The sequence below is a fragment of the Lycorma delicatula genome, chromosome 8 (assembly GCF_047948215.1).
Source record: "Lycorma delicatula isolate Av1 chromosome 8, ASM4794821v1, whole genome shotgun sequence".
Classification (NCBI taxonomy): domain Eukaryota; kingdom Metazoa; phylum Arthropoda; class Insecta; order Hemiptera; family Fulgoridae; genus Lycorma; species Lycorma delicatula.
The window spans coordinates 32,424,107-32,441,217 of NC_134462.1; the positions used below are offsets into that span (position 1 = coordinate 32,424,107).

Consider the following 17,111-nt stretch of genomic DNA (forward strand, 5'->3'; position numbering starts at 1 on the left):
TATTATCTTTATTTTTTAATGAATAGTTGAACATTGCTTTCTTTCCAATTGCTACAGAAACTCATTTTTAATTTCAGCAATGCCTTTTAATACATAAGTATGTACTGAACTTAAGTAGTATTGATACTCAAACAAACAGGTGTCATATTGAGTTGAATAATTTTTTAGGTGACTTCAAATAACTTGTTAAAAAAATGTGAAGAAACTTTGTAATAAATTCATTAAGACTGTAATAAACTACTGACCAATTCACTAATTGATTGTACTGTAAGCCTCTGATGTTTCTGATAATAATATTTTTTTCATTTAATGAAAAAGCAATGTTAATGTGATTTCAGATTAGCTGCCATATCATTAAAATACTTCTACCAACATTTTTTTTTTATTTTTTAATTTCAGGCTATAAAAAAATAGTCATTTTTCAGTATCTGTACTTTCTAAAAGTAGCACTAAGTGAACTTTCTTTGATCCCCCCCCCCCCACCATTATCAGAAAACATATGCTAAGTATTCTAATTTGAGAAAATATATTTTTTTCACCAACTTCAGCTATATTATACACTTTTTCTACATTGACACTAAACATCATTAAGGTTAATAAGAGGTGTTTTTTTAAATCAGTTTACTGTTTACTTTACAGAGGAAATAAAAAAGAATCATAAGGTTTTCATAAGTTATTTTTTCTGTAGATTTGTTTTTGATAAATTAGATATTTATGTGCCTAGTTTTATAAGCCCTTGAACATTTCATGAAGTGACATCCTGGGAAAGTCTGTGTGGTTTACCAATGATGTTGAAGTCTTTATATAGTTAACTAGTTATTTTGGATCAATAAATCTAATGCTGAATACAATTCTCTTGCTTTATTTTACATATATTTGTGTTGAATTATAAAGAAATGTCAATACCATTAAAAAAATAATAATAAAGATGTAGAAGGGCAGACAATTCATCACAAATCTGTAGAAAGAAACTGCTTTGAAGGAATCATCTAGTATAGTGAGGAAGTATTCTTTGTTGATTTTTTATTCAACCATTCCTTAAACTTATTGACTGTTTTATGATTTATAAAAACTTAATTAACATTTTTTTTGTTAAAATTTTAGGCCAAATTTCATTTGTGCATTGTTTTTTACTGCATTGAATTGGTTTTGTATCTTGCAACTAGTGGTTAAAAAATAATAAAAAAATTCATTATTGAAATTAATATTTTAACCATCTTTCTGGGTTTACTCTTTACACTCAGAAATATACCTTCATTAGAAATATTTTTACTGAATTGCTCTGAAGTGTAACCAATAAAATATTAAGGAGTTCTGTTTTATATAGTTGTGTGAATCGATAAAGGCATTTTATGAAACTACACCGCAAGTAATGATTTTTTATTTTATAATTTTGATTGCTATTTTTATTACATCAATTGTCTTAAAAAAACAATTAAATTTTTTAAAATAGTCTATGTGCAGGCCTCTCATGAAGAAATGGGAAGGATTTCAAAGTTTGTTTTTTTTTCAATTAAAAATAGATAAAAAATTTCATATAGGCATGAGACAGGAAATGCTTCAGTTTTGAGTTATAAGCTTGTGAAAAATTTCATCCTATTTCTGCTGTTAAAATAAACTGTAATGAAATTCATGGTTTTTAAATTAATGAGTAAATTTAATGGTCTCGTGTGGCCTATTTGAGGTGAGAAATAAAACTAAATAGATCTCAGAACTGTAGCTATAGTAATTTTTTAGGAAATTATTGTAAATCATAAAAAATTAATGTCACAAAACACAATTTTTTTAAATTTGACATACAATAACTTTGTTGCCAGTAAACAAATAAAATGTGTAAAGAATTTAATTCTGAGAAAATAAAATAATGTTAACTTAAAAAAGAGATTAAGAAATTTTACTTTATTAAAAACAAACCAGACTGACATGTGGAAGAATCTTTTTCTCTATTTACACTTGTAGATCACGTCCCAAAATTCTTTCTGTTTGTTCATGATACATCTTGTATAATCAAAATTATAAATTAATCACTCAATACTCTACATAAGACAAATAATTCAAACAAGAGAACTGGTGAGAGGCAGCTTTTTATTCTTAGACCATCTTCAATTTTGACTTAAATCAAATCATGGCTGGGCAGGGTAACTCTTTTGTAAATGATAAGCTATGTAAATATTTAATGTAGTATTCATATTTAAATTATAAAAAAAAAATATCAAGTCTAAAAAATGTTCTTAGAATTAAAAGTTGTTTCTCAATTGATAAGTTCTGTTCCTTAACACTTTGGAGTTGATTTTCATTATTAATATTTGTACATGTATACATTAAATGAGATGATTTAACTTTTTTTTTTTAAATGAAATAATATTTATATAAAATCATATTTTTCATTGATTTATAAGTTTATTAATTTTTTTTTTCTTTTTTAATGATAGTATCTTAACATTAAAAAAAAACTGATTAAGTTTCTGATAATGAGAGAATAATATTTTTTAATATTTCCTGTGCTATTTTCTTATATTTCTATTTGTTCTTGCACTGACAAAATGACAGAATTCACGTTGCACGTTTTGTTGTTTGTTTCTTTAATTGATCTATTGTTGCACTTTTTTTCTTCTTTGCTTGTTTGCCAGTTCTCCGTCGCTTCCTGGATCTCCAGCTAAAGGAAGGTAAGAGCTTATTTTGCATTATTAAAACATTTATGTTTATGTTTTCAGTTTGTATTATAAATATGTTTTTTTTATTACTAATGATATTAAACTAGTTTATAGTACATATTTATGTCATTAAAGAAAATAATTTTCTGTTGATTTTAAACTGAATTTTTTAAAAGGTGTGAATTAGATGGCTGAATTATTTTAAGATCATGTAATTAGTTATACTTTTTATTGTTATAGTTGTAGTAGAAATAATAGTTTTAGTTTTTTTTACTCTAATTTGTAGATATGTTGTCTGAAACTTTTAACTGAGATTTAAAAGTAACATCCAAGTTTAATGTATTTTTTCATCAAGGTTAGGTCCTGAAAATCAGTTGGATTTAATTTTAAGTCATTAATGTTCATCATAATACTGTGATTTAGTTTCATTAACACTGCCACATTATAGAAAAAATAAAAATTTATACATTTGCAAAAAAAAATTATTTACAATCTAAAACTAATTATTTTCTATATTGGAGATGAATTAAATGGATTTCTTAATAAAAGAGTTGTGCTACAGCTGTGAACATATTACATTGTAATAATAAAATATTTAATAATTTTAAAATTGAATTATTAAACATAAAAGCACTGATATTGCGCTTTGCACTTTATGCACATTATATTTTCTCAATAAATTATAATTGAAATTTATAAAACAATTATTTGTTCCAGCATATTTATTAAGTTTTGTTAAACTGTTTTATTTTCCAAGGAATTTTTATATAAGGTCTAAAACAATATTTTTTGTTCCGTTATTTTACATTAATATTGCTTAAAGGTTTTTAAATGTATGGCTTAAAAAATAAAATTGTGCTAATTTTGAAGAGTCAGAAGACTATTAAAGATATTATTTTGTCTTTTCATTTTTTTATGAATATTTTTGTAGCACAGTCGTCAATTTATTGGTTTGATCACATCTTATAGGAAAGATGGGCAAACAGACAGATCAAATTTTTACACAGTTTGTAATTTAAAAACATAAAAAAGTGTAGTTAATGTAGTTCATTAACAAAATATTCATATATATTACAAATTTAAAGAGAAATTTTTTAAGAGAGCAGTCTGTGTTTTTAGAGAATATCTGGTTTGCCTGAAAGTGCTTTTTAAAAACAGATGTTTATTGTTGTTATTCTAAGTGTGATCTAATTGCAATTGGAGGTTAAAAAAACTTTTGGTTTTTTTTTTACGATTACAGATCTTCGCTGCTGTTTAAATCAATAGTGCTGCAATTAAATAATGTTATATTAAAATACTCCTAACTTAAATAGCAGGCTATTCAATTGATTATGCAGACTAATACACTAAGTTTCATTATTATCTATTTATTGAATTAATTTCCTGTTTGTGGGCAGAAGAATTTTGATACTTGTTGGTTATCTGAATGCTGCACTCTTTGTTGTGTATTGTGGTTTTATCTGCATTATTATTTATGTTTATTGATAATAACAATTTAAAATTTGCATATGTAATGTTAATTAGATGAGGTTAACGAGTGTTAGGTTAGGTGATGTATGCTACATCAACTAATGATTCTGTTCATACAGAATTGAATGATTCTGAACTTCATACAGTATTAACATAACCTAACGCTCGCTAACCTCATCTAAAAACATTAAGTATAAGGTATTAATAACAAGAGTGATATTTAAATTAAGTACAATAATTAATATACAAAATACCAACTGAAAACAGTGAAAAATAGGTAGCATCCAAGTAATCGACAAGTATAAGAATTTTTAACAATATATCAGTATACACCCTTAAAGTACAATAAGGCAAAAAATGCTTTATGTTGGAAATTTAGTTGTTTTACATTTCTACTTATTATGATATGCACCTCACCCAGTGACCATCATTCCTTGCATGTGTCATTTATACTGGTGCTTTTTGATATTTTGGATCATAATGGATAATTTTGGATACTTTTTCTTTGATATTTTGATTTTTTTGTTTAGAAAGTATTTCAACATAATTAAATATATAACATGAGGTTACTTTTCTAAGTACAATAGGAAAAATTGTACTTGCTCATTACTGCAGCTGAAATTTCTGTATAACTAAACACAGGATTAACACATAAGCAGTCAGTAATTTTCCTTAAACAGATTTTGGTAATTCCTTGTTTTTTTATCACAAGGATTTTGTAGTGATTCAGTGATATCATGCTTCTTTTTTTTGTATTTTAAGTGATAGTTTTTTTATGAAATATAGTATATTCCGAAATATACTCTTAAATTACTTTAAATTATTTTTATAAATATATCTTTTCAGTGTTAAGTTAAATGGAGATTATTATCTTCCCTTTCCAACATTAGAGAGAGTTTGGCATGGTTCATTTTTTCTTTTAGCGCGTTTTTGCTGTGTTTGCTTTTTTATAATTTTAATGAAAAAAGGTTGAATTTTATAAAAAATCACATTCCTGGTTTCTTTTTTTATTGTAAAGTTACGTAAAAAAGTAGAAAATCTCCAAATGTGAATTTCTAAAAGCTATTACGTTATAATTTTATGTATTTTTTTTAGATGTACATGATTTATGCTTAAAGGGTAGAAATGCTGTTTGTTCGATTTGTAGAAAAATGTTAATGGCAGTATGGCACTAGTGTTCAAAGAATGAAAGCTGATGTAGTAAAAATATTTTTACTTTGAGAAATCAGTGCCGACTTTATATTAGTAGTCATTGATGAGATTTTATAAGTTGGTTTCTAGGATACTGTTGTGTCCCATAATAAGAGTTCATATCATAACAAATGTAAACTCTGTTTCTGTAACTCCAAAAATATGCTCAAGTGGCCTTTAGTCATAGTTTGAATTATTCTCTTACTGGCATCTGTGTACATTTTTTTTTTTTATTTTTAAGAACCTGATTTTTTTATATCTTAAAAAAATTGACCTCAGGTCATTTTTTTTCTTTCTTATGTTTTTACTCTTTCATATAACATTGGTTTTATTTTATGGATCAACAGCAATGTTGGGTTGTTAGTTTCTGGCTTAAAGTTCTCATTATATTAGATTTTTTTTAAAAATCTGTATTGTAACTTCAATTATTTCAGAGAATTGAAGAACGTAAATTAGTAGTAGATTTTAGTTTGACTTAATTTAGTAGTCGCTTTTACTCAAAATTTTAAAAACCTGTTAGAATTCAGTATTCATGTGTAATTACTGAATAAAGAATATTATTTAATATATTTTTTTAATGTTTAGTTATATATTTTTTAATTTGCATCAAAAATATCAGTAAGGTTTTATTTTATGAAAAAAGCAGGACTCTTGTTTAGAGTAATAATTTCATTATATATATATATATATAGATATATTGTTTTTTTTTTTTAATTTATTTAATACCGGGTGTTTCAAAATTCGAAGGATTTTTATCTGTGATTATTGTTTAGTATTTTTATGCATCTTACATTTTTGTTAAGTATGTCCTCTACAAAAGTCTTAACTATCTACCTTAGCTAAAGCTTGCTATCTTATAAATTGTGTTAAATATATAATATTAGTGTAAACTTGCTGTTTATCTTGTTGAAGTTTTCTTGCTGTAAATATGCTTTGAAATATTACTGTGTATTTTTACAAAATAATGTTAGTATTAGTTTATGAATATAACATATATTTAAATTAAGTCAATAGCAGATTTCATGGTCAATGTTTGTTGGTCTGACCATTAGAGGGTATTTCTAGAAGAAAAAAAAATAGTTTTGTCCATTATCTAGTTAACCAGCCCTTATAGTGAGTTAATTTAACCTGAACAACTAAATACTGGTAAACAACATTCAGATCCATTTAAAATTAATTAAACTTATTTGCAAGATAGGTTCAAAAAGTTCCTTTTCCTTCAGAGTAGTTTCCTATACAACCACACATTTTTTCCAACATCTATAAGTTATAATTAAAATATAATTTTTTTGTTAACCTTTAAAGTACTGTTATAATTCTACTAACTTGTAAACTTAGACAAGCACTTTCACCATGCCCACAGTTTCTTCAGGTATTGAAATAAATAGAATAAATATTAAAGTATTAAAAATTAGAGAGAGTATGTTATTCTCCCGGTCACTTCATTAAAACTGAATTGCTGTTACTATCAGTATATTACATTATTTACTTAGTGATACAATTCAAAACTTTAAACTTTTCTCAAATTTTTCTGATCCACTCTACTTATTAAAAAACAATTACTCATTTATAATATCTGTACTATATAATTTTTAATTGTGCATAATTTTTCCAGTGCTATATTTTTATATTATAGTATAGTATATAGTATATTTTTATATTATAGTATATTTTTATATTTCTAGTATTTTTAAATTATCAATTGTATCAAATGTGTTTTTTGTTTTTATTTGTTCTGTGCAATTTAATTTTTGTGCTCTTATATTTGTATGCTTGTAAATGTTTGCTCTTTTTTTAATAGCTCTATTGGTCATACCAATATAAAATTTGTCACATTCATCATTACTGCAATTTATTTTATGAACGATTATTATATTTATTCTTATTATTTTAATTTATTATAGTTTTGTTAACTTTAATAAAATTTTAAATGTTTTTCCATTTATTTCAATAAAAACACCTGAAGAAGCCGTGGCCATGGTGCTTGTATAACTTTACAAGTTAGAATAATAGCAGTACTTTAAAGGTAATAGTTTATATTTTAATTATAATATTAAATTGCTGCAAGAATGCTTATGTATAATAAAACATTTATTAATAAAGGATCTTTAAAGTTGTTGGAAACATTCCTGGTACCAACTTTGAGATATCGTCCTCAGCTGCTTCATCATATTGGTCATCACGCCATTGACATTCTAATATCTTTTCCTCTACAGAGGAATTTTTAAGTGAGGAAACATAAATCAGCTGGTACCAAGTCAGAAGAGTACGGTTGATGATCCAGAGAAGTTAGATTGCGTCGTTCCAGGTACTCTTTGACAAACGTGGATTGAGCTGCTTGTACATTGTCATGCAAAAGAATTCAATTTTTTGTTTTTCATTTTTCAAGAAGCTTTTTTCTTACTGCATTCCATAAACAATGAAGCATGTTGTACATTTCCTTGTTCAGTGTCTGTCCTTTAAGAATGAATTCACAATGAAAAATATTCTGCAAATCAAAAAAGTAAACCTCTATTTCAAACAACATTTTCAACATACTTAATGTTTTCTTTATTTGTCAACATAGATGGATGCCCACTATGAATGTCATCTGTAACAACAACATGACTATCACTAAAACACTTTTCAATTGTACACCACTGTTTTCTTCACAGCCAATTCTCCATATGTTTGTTCAAGCAGTATTAATGTCTGACAGTGATTTTTTAAGCAAAACACAAAATGATATATATATATAGTCATTTCCAACTTCATTTCCTCTTTATTTGTAATATCAAGATGTTTATTTCTTACTATAAATGTAAACAAACTTGTTATTTTGTTACTGCCATGGTTATCAGCTGTTTGTATTTAATTATGTTAATATGCATTATTAAAATTAGTATTTCTTTATTTATCAAACATCACACTCACAATAATACTTATACATATAAAGGTTAATAAAGAATTTACCCAAAATATGGGGCTACTTGTATATTTAATTGATATTTGTGAGTTAGTCCTTTGGTGAAAAATAATGTAAAGAAACTATGCTGATTTTTTCCCCTCTTATATACACAATACAAAGCGATTTTAGTATTGTATGAGAAACAGGAAATTTGATGGGGGAAAGGGGATATGAGTTTGCTAGTATAAAAACAAAAAAATTTCCTTATTACAAATGCTATTTTAAACTGTATGAGACAATTCCTGGAACTTGTTGAACCTGCCTTGTATCAATAAAAAGCTAATAATAGAAGATCAAGACCTCTATGAAACAGTCCTTAAGCTGTTTTAATATAATAACTTAAACAATAGCTTTTGCTACAAAAAAAGTTGCAAATTTAATAATAAAAAAACTAGATTTAAATCTCGTCTTTTAGCATTTACATGGTTTTTGATTATGTAAATATGTGGTCATTTTTTTTAGTATGTTCTCAGAACTTTGTAAATAAATCGCATAGTAGGAATTCTTTTCTCTTTAATTATTATGTAAATAATTTATTTTTGAGACCCGTGCACTGAACTAATTTAGCCTTTACCGTGTTATCTGATACTGATGCAAATAAACAAAATATAAAACTGAATAATAATAATAATAATAAAATAGTTTGTGAATATTACTTTTTAGATTAACATCAAATTTTCTAACATTGAATTTTGTTAATTAATATATATCAAATGCATTGCTTTTATTTTACTGTTGAGTAATTTTACCATTTATTTATATATACTAAAATTTATCTTAAGGTTAATTTTATTTTTTATTGCTTTATTTATATTTTTTTCTATTTATTATTAAATTGCAACATTGTAGAATTTAATCATTTTAACACATGATTTTAATTATTGAACATTTTTTTGATAAAATGTAAATAATTTTTTATAAACTAATTATTTTGTAAATTCTTATTATTTATAAATAAAATTCAATCATCGTAACTTATTTCAATGTTATACAGGTATCTTCAGAATATGCTTAAAAATAATATCTCTTTATCTGTCACATCTGCTTTCATTTTCTTTTGGTATGTAACACGTTATCGTTTAAAATATAGTTCGTTGAGATTGCAATTTACAATTATCTCTTTAATTATATAGTCTTTGATAAATTTAAATTAGATACATTCTGTGTAAGTTGAGGTATGGCTATTTTATTACGTATGATAATGCTTTAATAAAAAAAATGATTATGTACAATACTCATGTATCATTTTGTATCCAAAAATAAAATAAAGGTAATGAAGTTATAGGTATCTCTTAGTAACTTAATAAAATACTCTATAATCATTTATCATTGTGGAAAAATGTGATTAACAACTTCTTTTAAAGACAAGTTAAATAACTAAATACATGGAAATCTTCAGTGTTGCACTATTGTTTATCTCGCTGCTCAAAATGATTTTGATATCCTTCTATTATGTGGTAAATAGTATATTTGATCCGAGTTTTTATTTCTTCATTTAATTTGTTGTTTTGACAAATTTAGTGGTACTATGCACATCAAATGAGATGTGATCTTGTATGATCTTTGTTGTGTTTATCCTAGTTGTTTCTTTTGTGTGTAATGCTGGTGTCATTGGATGAATGAATATCTGACTTGTATGATAATCTGTAATATTTTCATTTTGGTTAGTAACTACTAGATTATTTTAATTACATTGCATGTTCTGTTAAAATCATATATGATCTTTTATGTTTTGTTTATACTTTTGCAGTTATCTTTCCCAAAAGTACTGATAAGCTTTTATGATTGTTGGTTGTGGTATGCCGGTGTTTTGTATTTTTTTCTCTTTAGGTATGTTTTTATTATGCTCTGTATGCAATATGGTGTCTAAGTTTAGGTCCATTAACATGTATAATATGCAACTATGTTGAGTTCTTCATTGTTGTCTAGTGAAAGTGGTGTGTGTATTAGATGATGCAGCATCTGTGAAGAAAAAAATATTTGTGGTGTGTGGGATGATTAGGTTTGTTTTCATGGGTTTCCTATACATTTTGAAGTGAGCTTGCAAAAGTTTGATTTGGTAACTCCCAGGAAGTCAAGTAGTTTGTTGAAGTTGTATGTAGATGCAACATGGTATCGTACATTCCTTTTATTTCAGTTATATTTTTCTGTTTACTTGTTAATTGGTTGCTGCTGGATCGGTTGAATCCAACAACCAATTTACTCTAGTAACATTGAAATTGGTCAAGTCCATCCTCACAATGATTTTAAATCCCTTTCATTTACCATCACAGGAGTTTTTAAAAATCCCATGAGATATATTAATCATTTTTCTGGGATCTAGTGTAGGAATACTTGATAAAATATTTCATTTTTTACTGATAAAATTTGTTATATATCATTATTACATCAAAAAATTAATTATTGTTACAAGTAAAAATTATATCTTAAGTAAAACCATACGTTCACCATATGATCACCATATTTATATATTTAAAGAGATTACTGTAATTTGGTTCGTAGTGATTTATTTTGATTAAAAGGGATATTTTAGTTAAGAATTATATTTTACGTATAAAAATGGGTATACATATGTCTTACACAACAGAGGAGTGAATTATCAGGTACAGATTAATACACAAATTATTAATTTTATTTTACTTATTTTGTCTTTTTTTTTATTTATTTATTACTTCTCACTTAAGCTAATTTGCATATATCATGATTTTTTTGCAGTGCTCCAATTAACCACTCAACCGCAAGAAAGCGTAGCATTAGCAAATTAAGGCATGTTGGTATTTCTATAACATTTTTATTTTTAACATTGAGTACTGCTTACTCTTCTTTTTTTCAATTTTTTTGCTTTTTTAAATATGGACAATTTTTATTTTGTTTATGATTAACACTACATTAGTTTTTATTTTTATTATTGTTGTTATTTATTTAATAAAAATTATATATATTGGTTTGTAAAAATATTATGGAAAATTGGTAGACTATTTAGTTTGAGTTAATGATTATTTTATTTTACAAGATTTCAATTTTGTAATACAATTTCTTTTAAAACAGAGAATTTAGCTATGTGAAGTATTTTCTGAAATTATAGATAATATTTCTAAATTTATAACCTGAAAGGGTTGCTATAGGCAATAGGATATAATTGTTTAATCTTGTCACACTAGAAGTCTTAAAGCAATTATTGCTAGTTAATTGGAAAAATCATAACTTTACCTCATTTGTTACTTTTTAATAAATAATTTATGATAAATTTTTTAACCTAAAATATCTAATATCTTGTATTATTCTAAATAGTGTTACAGAAGTGATATGATCTCAGTTATCCATCCGAAGTTTTACTCTCTGATCAATAATGTCATTGAAAGTAACTTATTATTATCTACTGTTTCTTTCCTATTGTTCAATAGCATTTACTCTTTTTTGTTGATCATATTATCAAACCTCAAGTTTTTTTAGGTTTTGGGGCTTTTAATTGTTCTCTACTTTATAATTTGTATTTATTCATTACCTTTCTGCCCCTTTCCAAATATAAAGACAAATTAAACTACTTTCTTTTTTTAGTACAATTTTATGAAACAAGTTGTATTGTAATGGAATCACCAGTATTTTATTTTCTCTGAATATGTAATTTATTTTTATTAAAAAAAAAAATCTATATTAAATTTATTGGTGATATACATATATATATATAATTAGGACTGAATTCAGGTATTATGCTTACTCTGTTATTAAAGCTATTTTTTGTAGGGTTTTTTTTTTAACAAGTTAACAGGAAATTTTTATATGCTTAGTTAATTCAGGTGGTTTGTTTGGTTTGAATGCATTCCTTTGTATTTTGTACATCCTGCAGAAGTCATCTTCTTTAATAATTATCTTCCTCTAAACGTTTATTTATTATATTTGCTTTTACAATCTAATAGTAATTTACCCTGCATTTTTACCCTTAAATGTAGTTAGTCTAAATAGTTGCGAATCAGCTGACTCCACAACATCCATGGACTAGTCTCCTGTTGCAGTACTTTGTTATTCTCACCAAAAACTATATTCAGCTGTCATTCATCAAAAAAATAATTTTTTTGAATCTGTATGAATTTATAATTTTTTTTACAAGTACCTGCAAGCAAATTCAAAGCTATATTTTAATATTTGTCAGCGTGTTTAAGAAATCTAAATTACAAAATATTTACTTTAATTAACATTTTTATTTATAAAACATTGAATATATTGTATGTTAATAGTTATTGAAAATATTTTAAACTATAAAAACTCATGTAATAACATATTATAAAATCCTAATTAGAATTATCCTAATAGTATTCTGAAATTTGTAACAGTCATTCCATTTTTTCTAATTGCTGTTTGTTTTTAGAACTCAAAATGCTCATTGTATTTGAGCTGTCATCTTCTATGTACCAGTTATAATAACAAAAAAAAATAGAAGTGAAACGTTATGTAAACATTTAATACAAAAAATTAGAAGAATGTTGATATCATTCATGTATCAGTAGTTGTGTTTGTACTAATAAAGATTACATTTAAAAATAATTCATATGAGAATTTTCTGCTTTAAAAAAATTTAACAATTATTATAAAATTAATTAACTATTTTTGTTTTCAATTATACATTGAATCACAATTAAATTACTTTGGAAAAGTAGAATATTTTGTTTGGTGTTTGTATTACATAGGTAATCAGTAGTGTACCCATCATTAATGTAATGCCAGCATGAATTTTGATTAATATCACCAAAAAATAATAATCAAACAAAATTTTGCGATAGAATCTAAATTAATAACTTTTTTTTAATCTAATCAAACTTTGCTCTGTTTTGTTTTATTTAAACCTTTGAATTTAATTTTACTGCTTTTCAGAAATTGTAATATTTAAAAAAAAATTTAATTACATTTTTACTTGAATAGGTACTAGGTTTATATGTGAAACATATAATTCATAATTATCCGACAGTAAGTACAGGAATTATGATTGAATTAAGAGACCCTTAGCATTTTGAGGGAATGTCACATCCATACATCTAATTTCCATTGAGATCTGTCTGGTTAAATTTTTTTATTCTACATTGTATCTTACATGTTTTAATAGTTTATTTCATGTAGTTGTTGAAACATTTTTATTTAAAATGTAACCAAAAAACAAGAGGAGGTAAAAAGTCACAAACGGATAAAAGTTAACCAGGAACATTGTGAAGTCACTGGGATGTTAAGAAATGTATTGCTAATTTAGAACAGATTGTTTGTTAAGCTTGCATCCAAAGGTACCAGCATTGTATGTTTAAGAAATTTACTTAATACTTCTCACTTCTTTAATCTGTTTTACAACTAATTATTTACCCTACCTTTTTCACATTCTCTGTAATATTTCAAAAGTCTATTTCTATTCTGTTGTTCTGAATTTATTGTTTTTCTTGTTTCACTGTCATAAAATATATTTGAATATTTGAGAGCATTCTTTCTTCATTGTAAAAATTTATTATTGAAACTAAATGGCATTACATAATATTTTTAGGTGACTGTAATTAGAGTTGAAAAAACTACAACAAAAAATAATGAAAAATTGAAATAGGATACAAAAAGAATTTTTAAATTAAAGAAAAAATAATGTATCCAATTTACTTAAAAACTTTACTATATATATATTATATATTGTAATATGGCAGTACAATATAGTGAACAAAATTTTAGTTGGATTAAATTTTTTTTTATTTAATTGCATTGTTGTATGTAACATTTAAAAAAAAGATTAAATAATAGGGATAATTCAAATAACCTAGGTTTTTTTTTACAAATAGTTTTAGTTTATTAACATTTCCAACATCATTGGCTTTGAACATGAACTACTACTATTAATGGATAATTCAGTACAGATACGTGTATCACAACTTTAATTTAAAACTTCACAAGAAACATAGTTTAAAAAAAAAATACTGGTTTATTATAATTATGGAACTCCTAGAATGATTGCAATGAGAAAAAGCAAGACCTAACAATTAGTTACAAAGGAAAGAAGATTGACATCTCTTGTTATGCAAACATAACAGTATTTACTGAAAGGAAAAGTTAATATGTGAATACAAAAGGGTAAAATTAATAAGTAAAAAAATGAAATAAATTGTTACATAATATAGAACTAATTTTGACAGAAACAGCTTATGCCTGCCTATTGTAGAAGTGGCTATGGTATGTTTGAAAAATATCAGAATGTATGTTATTTTTAAATCTCTGAAAAACTTAATAGACATAATTAAATTCACTTATGTAAAATCAGAACTTGTAATTACCTAAAATTAATACAGCATGATTTATATTAAACTTATAGTTGCATTGTAAAGCATAAAAAAAATCTGATGTGGACACTACATGACTTCCTTTTACGCTGATTAAATTACATATACACATTTTTTACTGCATTTCATTTAAACTTATTTCATTTGAAAGTGAAATACGATCCTCCAATTCTTTAATAAAGTGGACAGTTACACAATTGCTGAAGTATTAGTTTATTAACATAAAATATTTATACAATTATTAATTCAACAAATCTTACATGAAGTATTAGGATAGAGTAAAAGTCCCTTTATTACTTGTATTACCAGATCAGTATTAATTCTTATCTTCATGAGTTGCTGATTAACAAAAATTTTAGATTTCTGGTATGTCGTATAAACAAAAGTTAATAATAATTAAACTATTCCGTTTAGTGAATTCCTGTATGCTGGTTACAAATGCTAATTTTAACGTAGAATTTAACAGAAATTCCAGAATAATTAAATAAAATTAAACAGAAATTAAATTAGAAAATTCAAAAATAACACAATTCTAAATTATAATTTTCAATTAATATTAAATAATCAAATATTTCACCAAATCCAGTACATATACACATATGTAATAATGCCTATTAAATTACATATACACATTTTTAAACATTCAAAAAATTTTATTTCACTAATAAACCTGATTTTTTCATTTTTTTTTTTTGTTATTGAATTATTATTTATAGTAAAACTTTTTTTACAATTGTGGGTTAATAGTTATTAATAAATCAGTATAAAAAAGGAGATGTCTGATTCCCTTGTAAGGTCCAAATATTTCACTAATTAAAATATTTTATTTGGCTAAAAGCTCTGGAACCAATGAAAGTAAGTACCACTTTTGATATATCATTGAAAAAAAGTTCACAATGAGGGGTTATTATTGCAGTTAAGAAAAAATCCAAATTTTTGTGGATTTTGAGCTTTTTTGGACACTTTTGGTTTATTCGATTGCAATCGACTGAACAGTCGATGTTACTATAGTCATAAATCCAAAATTTCAACATCCTATGACTAATCGTTTTTGAGTTATGCGAGATACAGGCATCACACTGAAACTAGTCAAAATGGATATTTCTGTTTAAACCTGGAAACTGAAATTTTTCGTGAATACAATACTTTACTTTGATAAGGAAGTGAAAAGGTAAATTATTCAATAAAGCAAGAGCAAATTAATGATAAAAAAAAATACTATTTGATTACTGTAAAAAATGTTCATATGTGTACACTGTTAAATAATGTTGCACAAAATACAGCCATTGCACAGAGTGAGCTTAAAACTGAAAAGCTTAAAATTTAAAAGAGCTGGCTCTAACTGCAGTTATTTTAATGCCACCATTAATGCTGCTACAACTAATGCCAGTACAAGTTGTATATGTTACTATTCTTATCTATTGCAATCAGTTGTAAACTATTCATGCTTCAGTGCAGTATAGTTTCATTCTTTGCAGTTGTTTTTCTGAAATGCTTTATTTGATTGAGGAAGGGGTTGCTGTATTGGAAGCTTATAAGCATTCTGGATTCTTTAAAGAAACATGTCAAATACTCATGGAACAATTTTCAAATGCCAATATTCCTGCAAAGAGTAGAATATTTGGTTAAAAAATGGCATACAATGGGGTTGGTTTCAAATGCAAAACAAAATAGACAATCTTCAATTAGTACTCCAGAGGCCTTAAACAATATTCAAAGAAGAAATTCTGCTAGTCTGAAAAAATTTATTCATAAGTTATCACAACAAAAAAGTAATATAAAATACATATCTTGTCATAAGATTCTTTGTTATTTAGATTTGAAACCACATTGTTTAACAGACAAACCAAAAAGTTTTAATTATTGTAGCTGGTTTCTCAGAAACATTGTTGATGGAAAGGTCGAGTCAGTGCTATATTTCATGTCAGACAAGGCGTGGTTTCATTTATCTAGACATACCAATTTTCACTACACTAGATATTAGATGACTAATATTCCTCACCAAATATTTGAGCTTCCACTTCGTGATGAGAAAATCAGTGTATAATGTGCTGTTGCTGGTTATATTGTAGGGTAATCATTAAATAATCAGTAAATATTTTTATAGTGGGGCCAGTATTTTTTGACCACATTGTCAGTGTGGAAATGTACCATGAAATTTTCAAAGAATTCTACACTCGGTTAACAAATTTGAAAAAGAGTACAGCTTCTTCCAACAGGATAAAGCAACATGTCACACATCAAACCATTCACTAGTACTCATTCATGTGGCTTCTACAGATGAATGGATGAATGAACTGTCAGTAGAGGATGATAACCTGTGTTTTCCAGAATTGTCTGGTTAACCTACTGTGTTGGTCTAGTGGTGAACTCATCATCACAAATCAGCTGATTTTAAAGTCGAGAGTTCTAAGGTTTAAACCCTAGTAAAGGCAGCTACTTTTATACGGTTTTGAATACTAGATCGTGGATACCGGTGTTCTTTGATGGTTGGGTTTCAATTAACCAAATATCCCAGGAATGGTTGATCTGAGACTGTACAAGACTACA

At 25.7% G+C, this 17,111-nt stretch overlaps 1 protein-coding gene across 6 annotated transcripts in view; it reads left to right on the plus strand.

The window, feature by feature from the left end:
* Positions 1 to 17,111, plus strand: part of LOC142328710 (sorting nexin-14-like) — a 106,061-nt gene that overhangs the window by 26,919 nt on the left and 62,031 nt on the right. For 3 of the 6 annotated variants that reach the window (XM_075372648.1, XM_075372649.1, XM_075372644.1), the window contains exons 11-12: positions 2,631 to 2,666; positions 10,978 to 11,028. The exons of 1 other annotated variant lie outside the window; for it this stretch is intronic. In XM_075372648.1, coding sequence (XP_075228763.1) covers positions 2,631 to 2,666; positions 10,978 to 11,028 — 87 coding nt within the window. The remainder of the gene's footprint in view (positions 1 to 2,630; positions 2,667 to 10,977; positions 11,029 to 17,111) is intronic. 2 more of the 6 variants (XM_075372646.1, XM_075372645.1) reach the window with 2 other exon arrangements.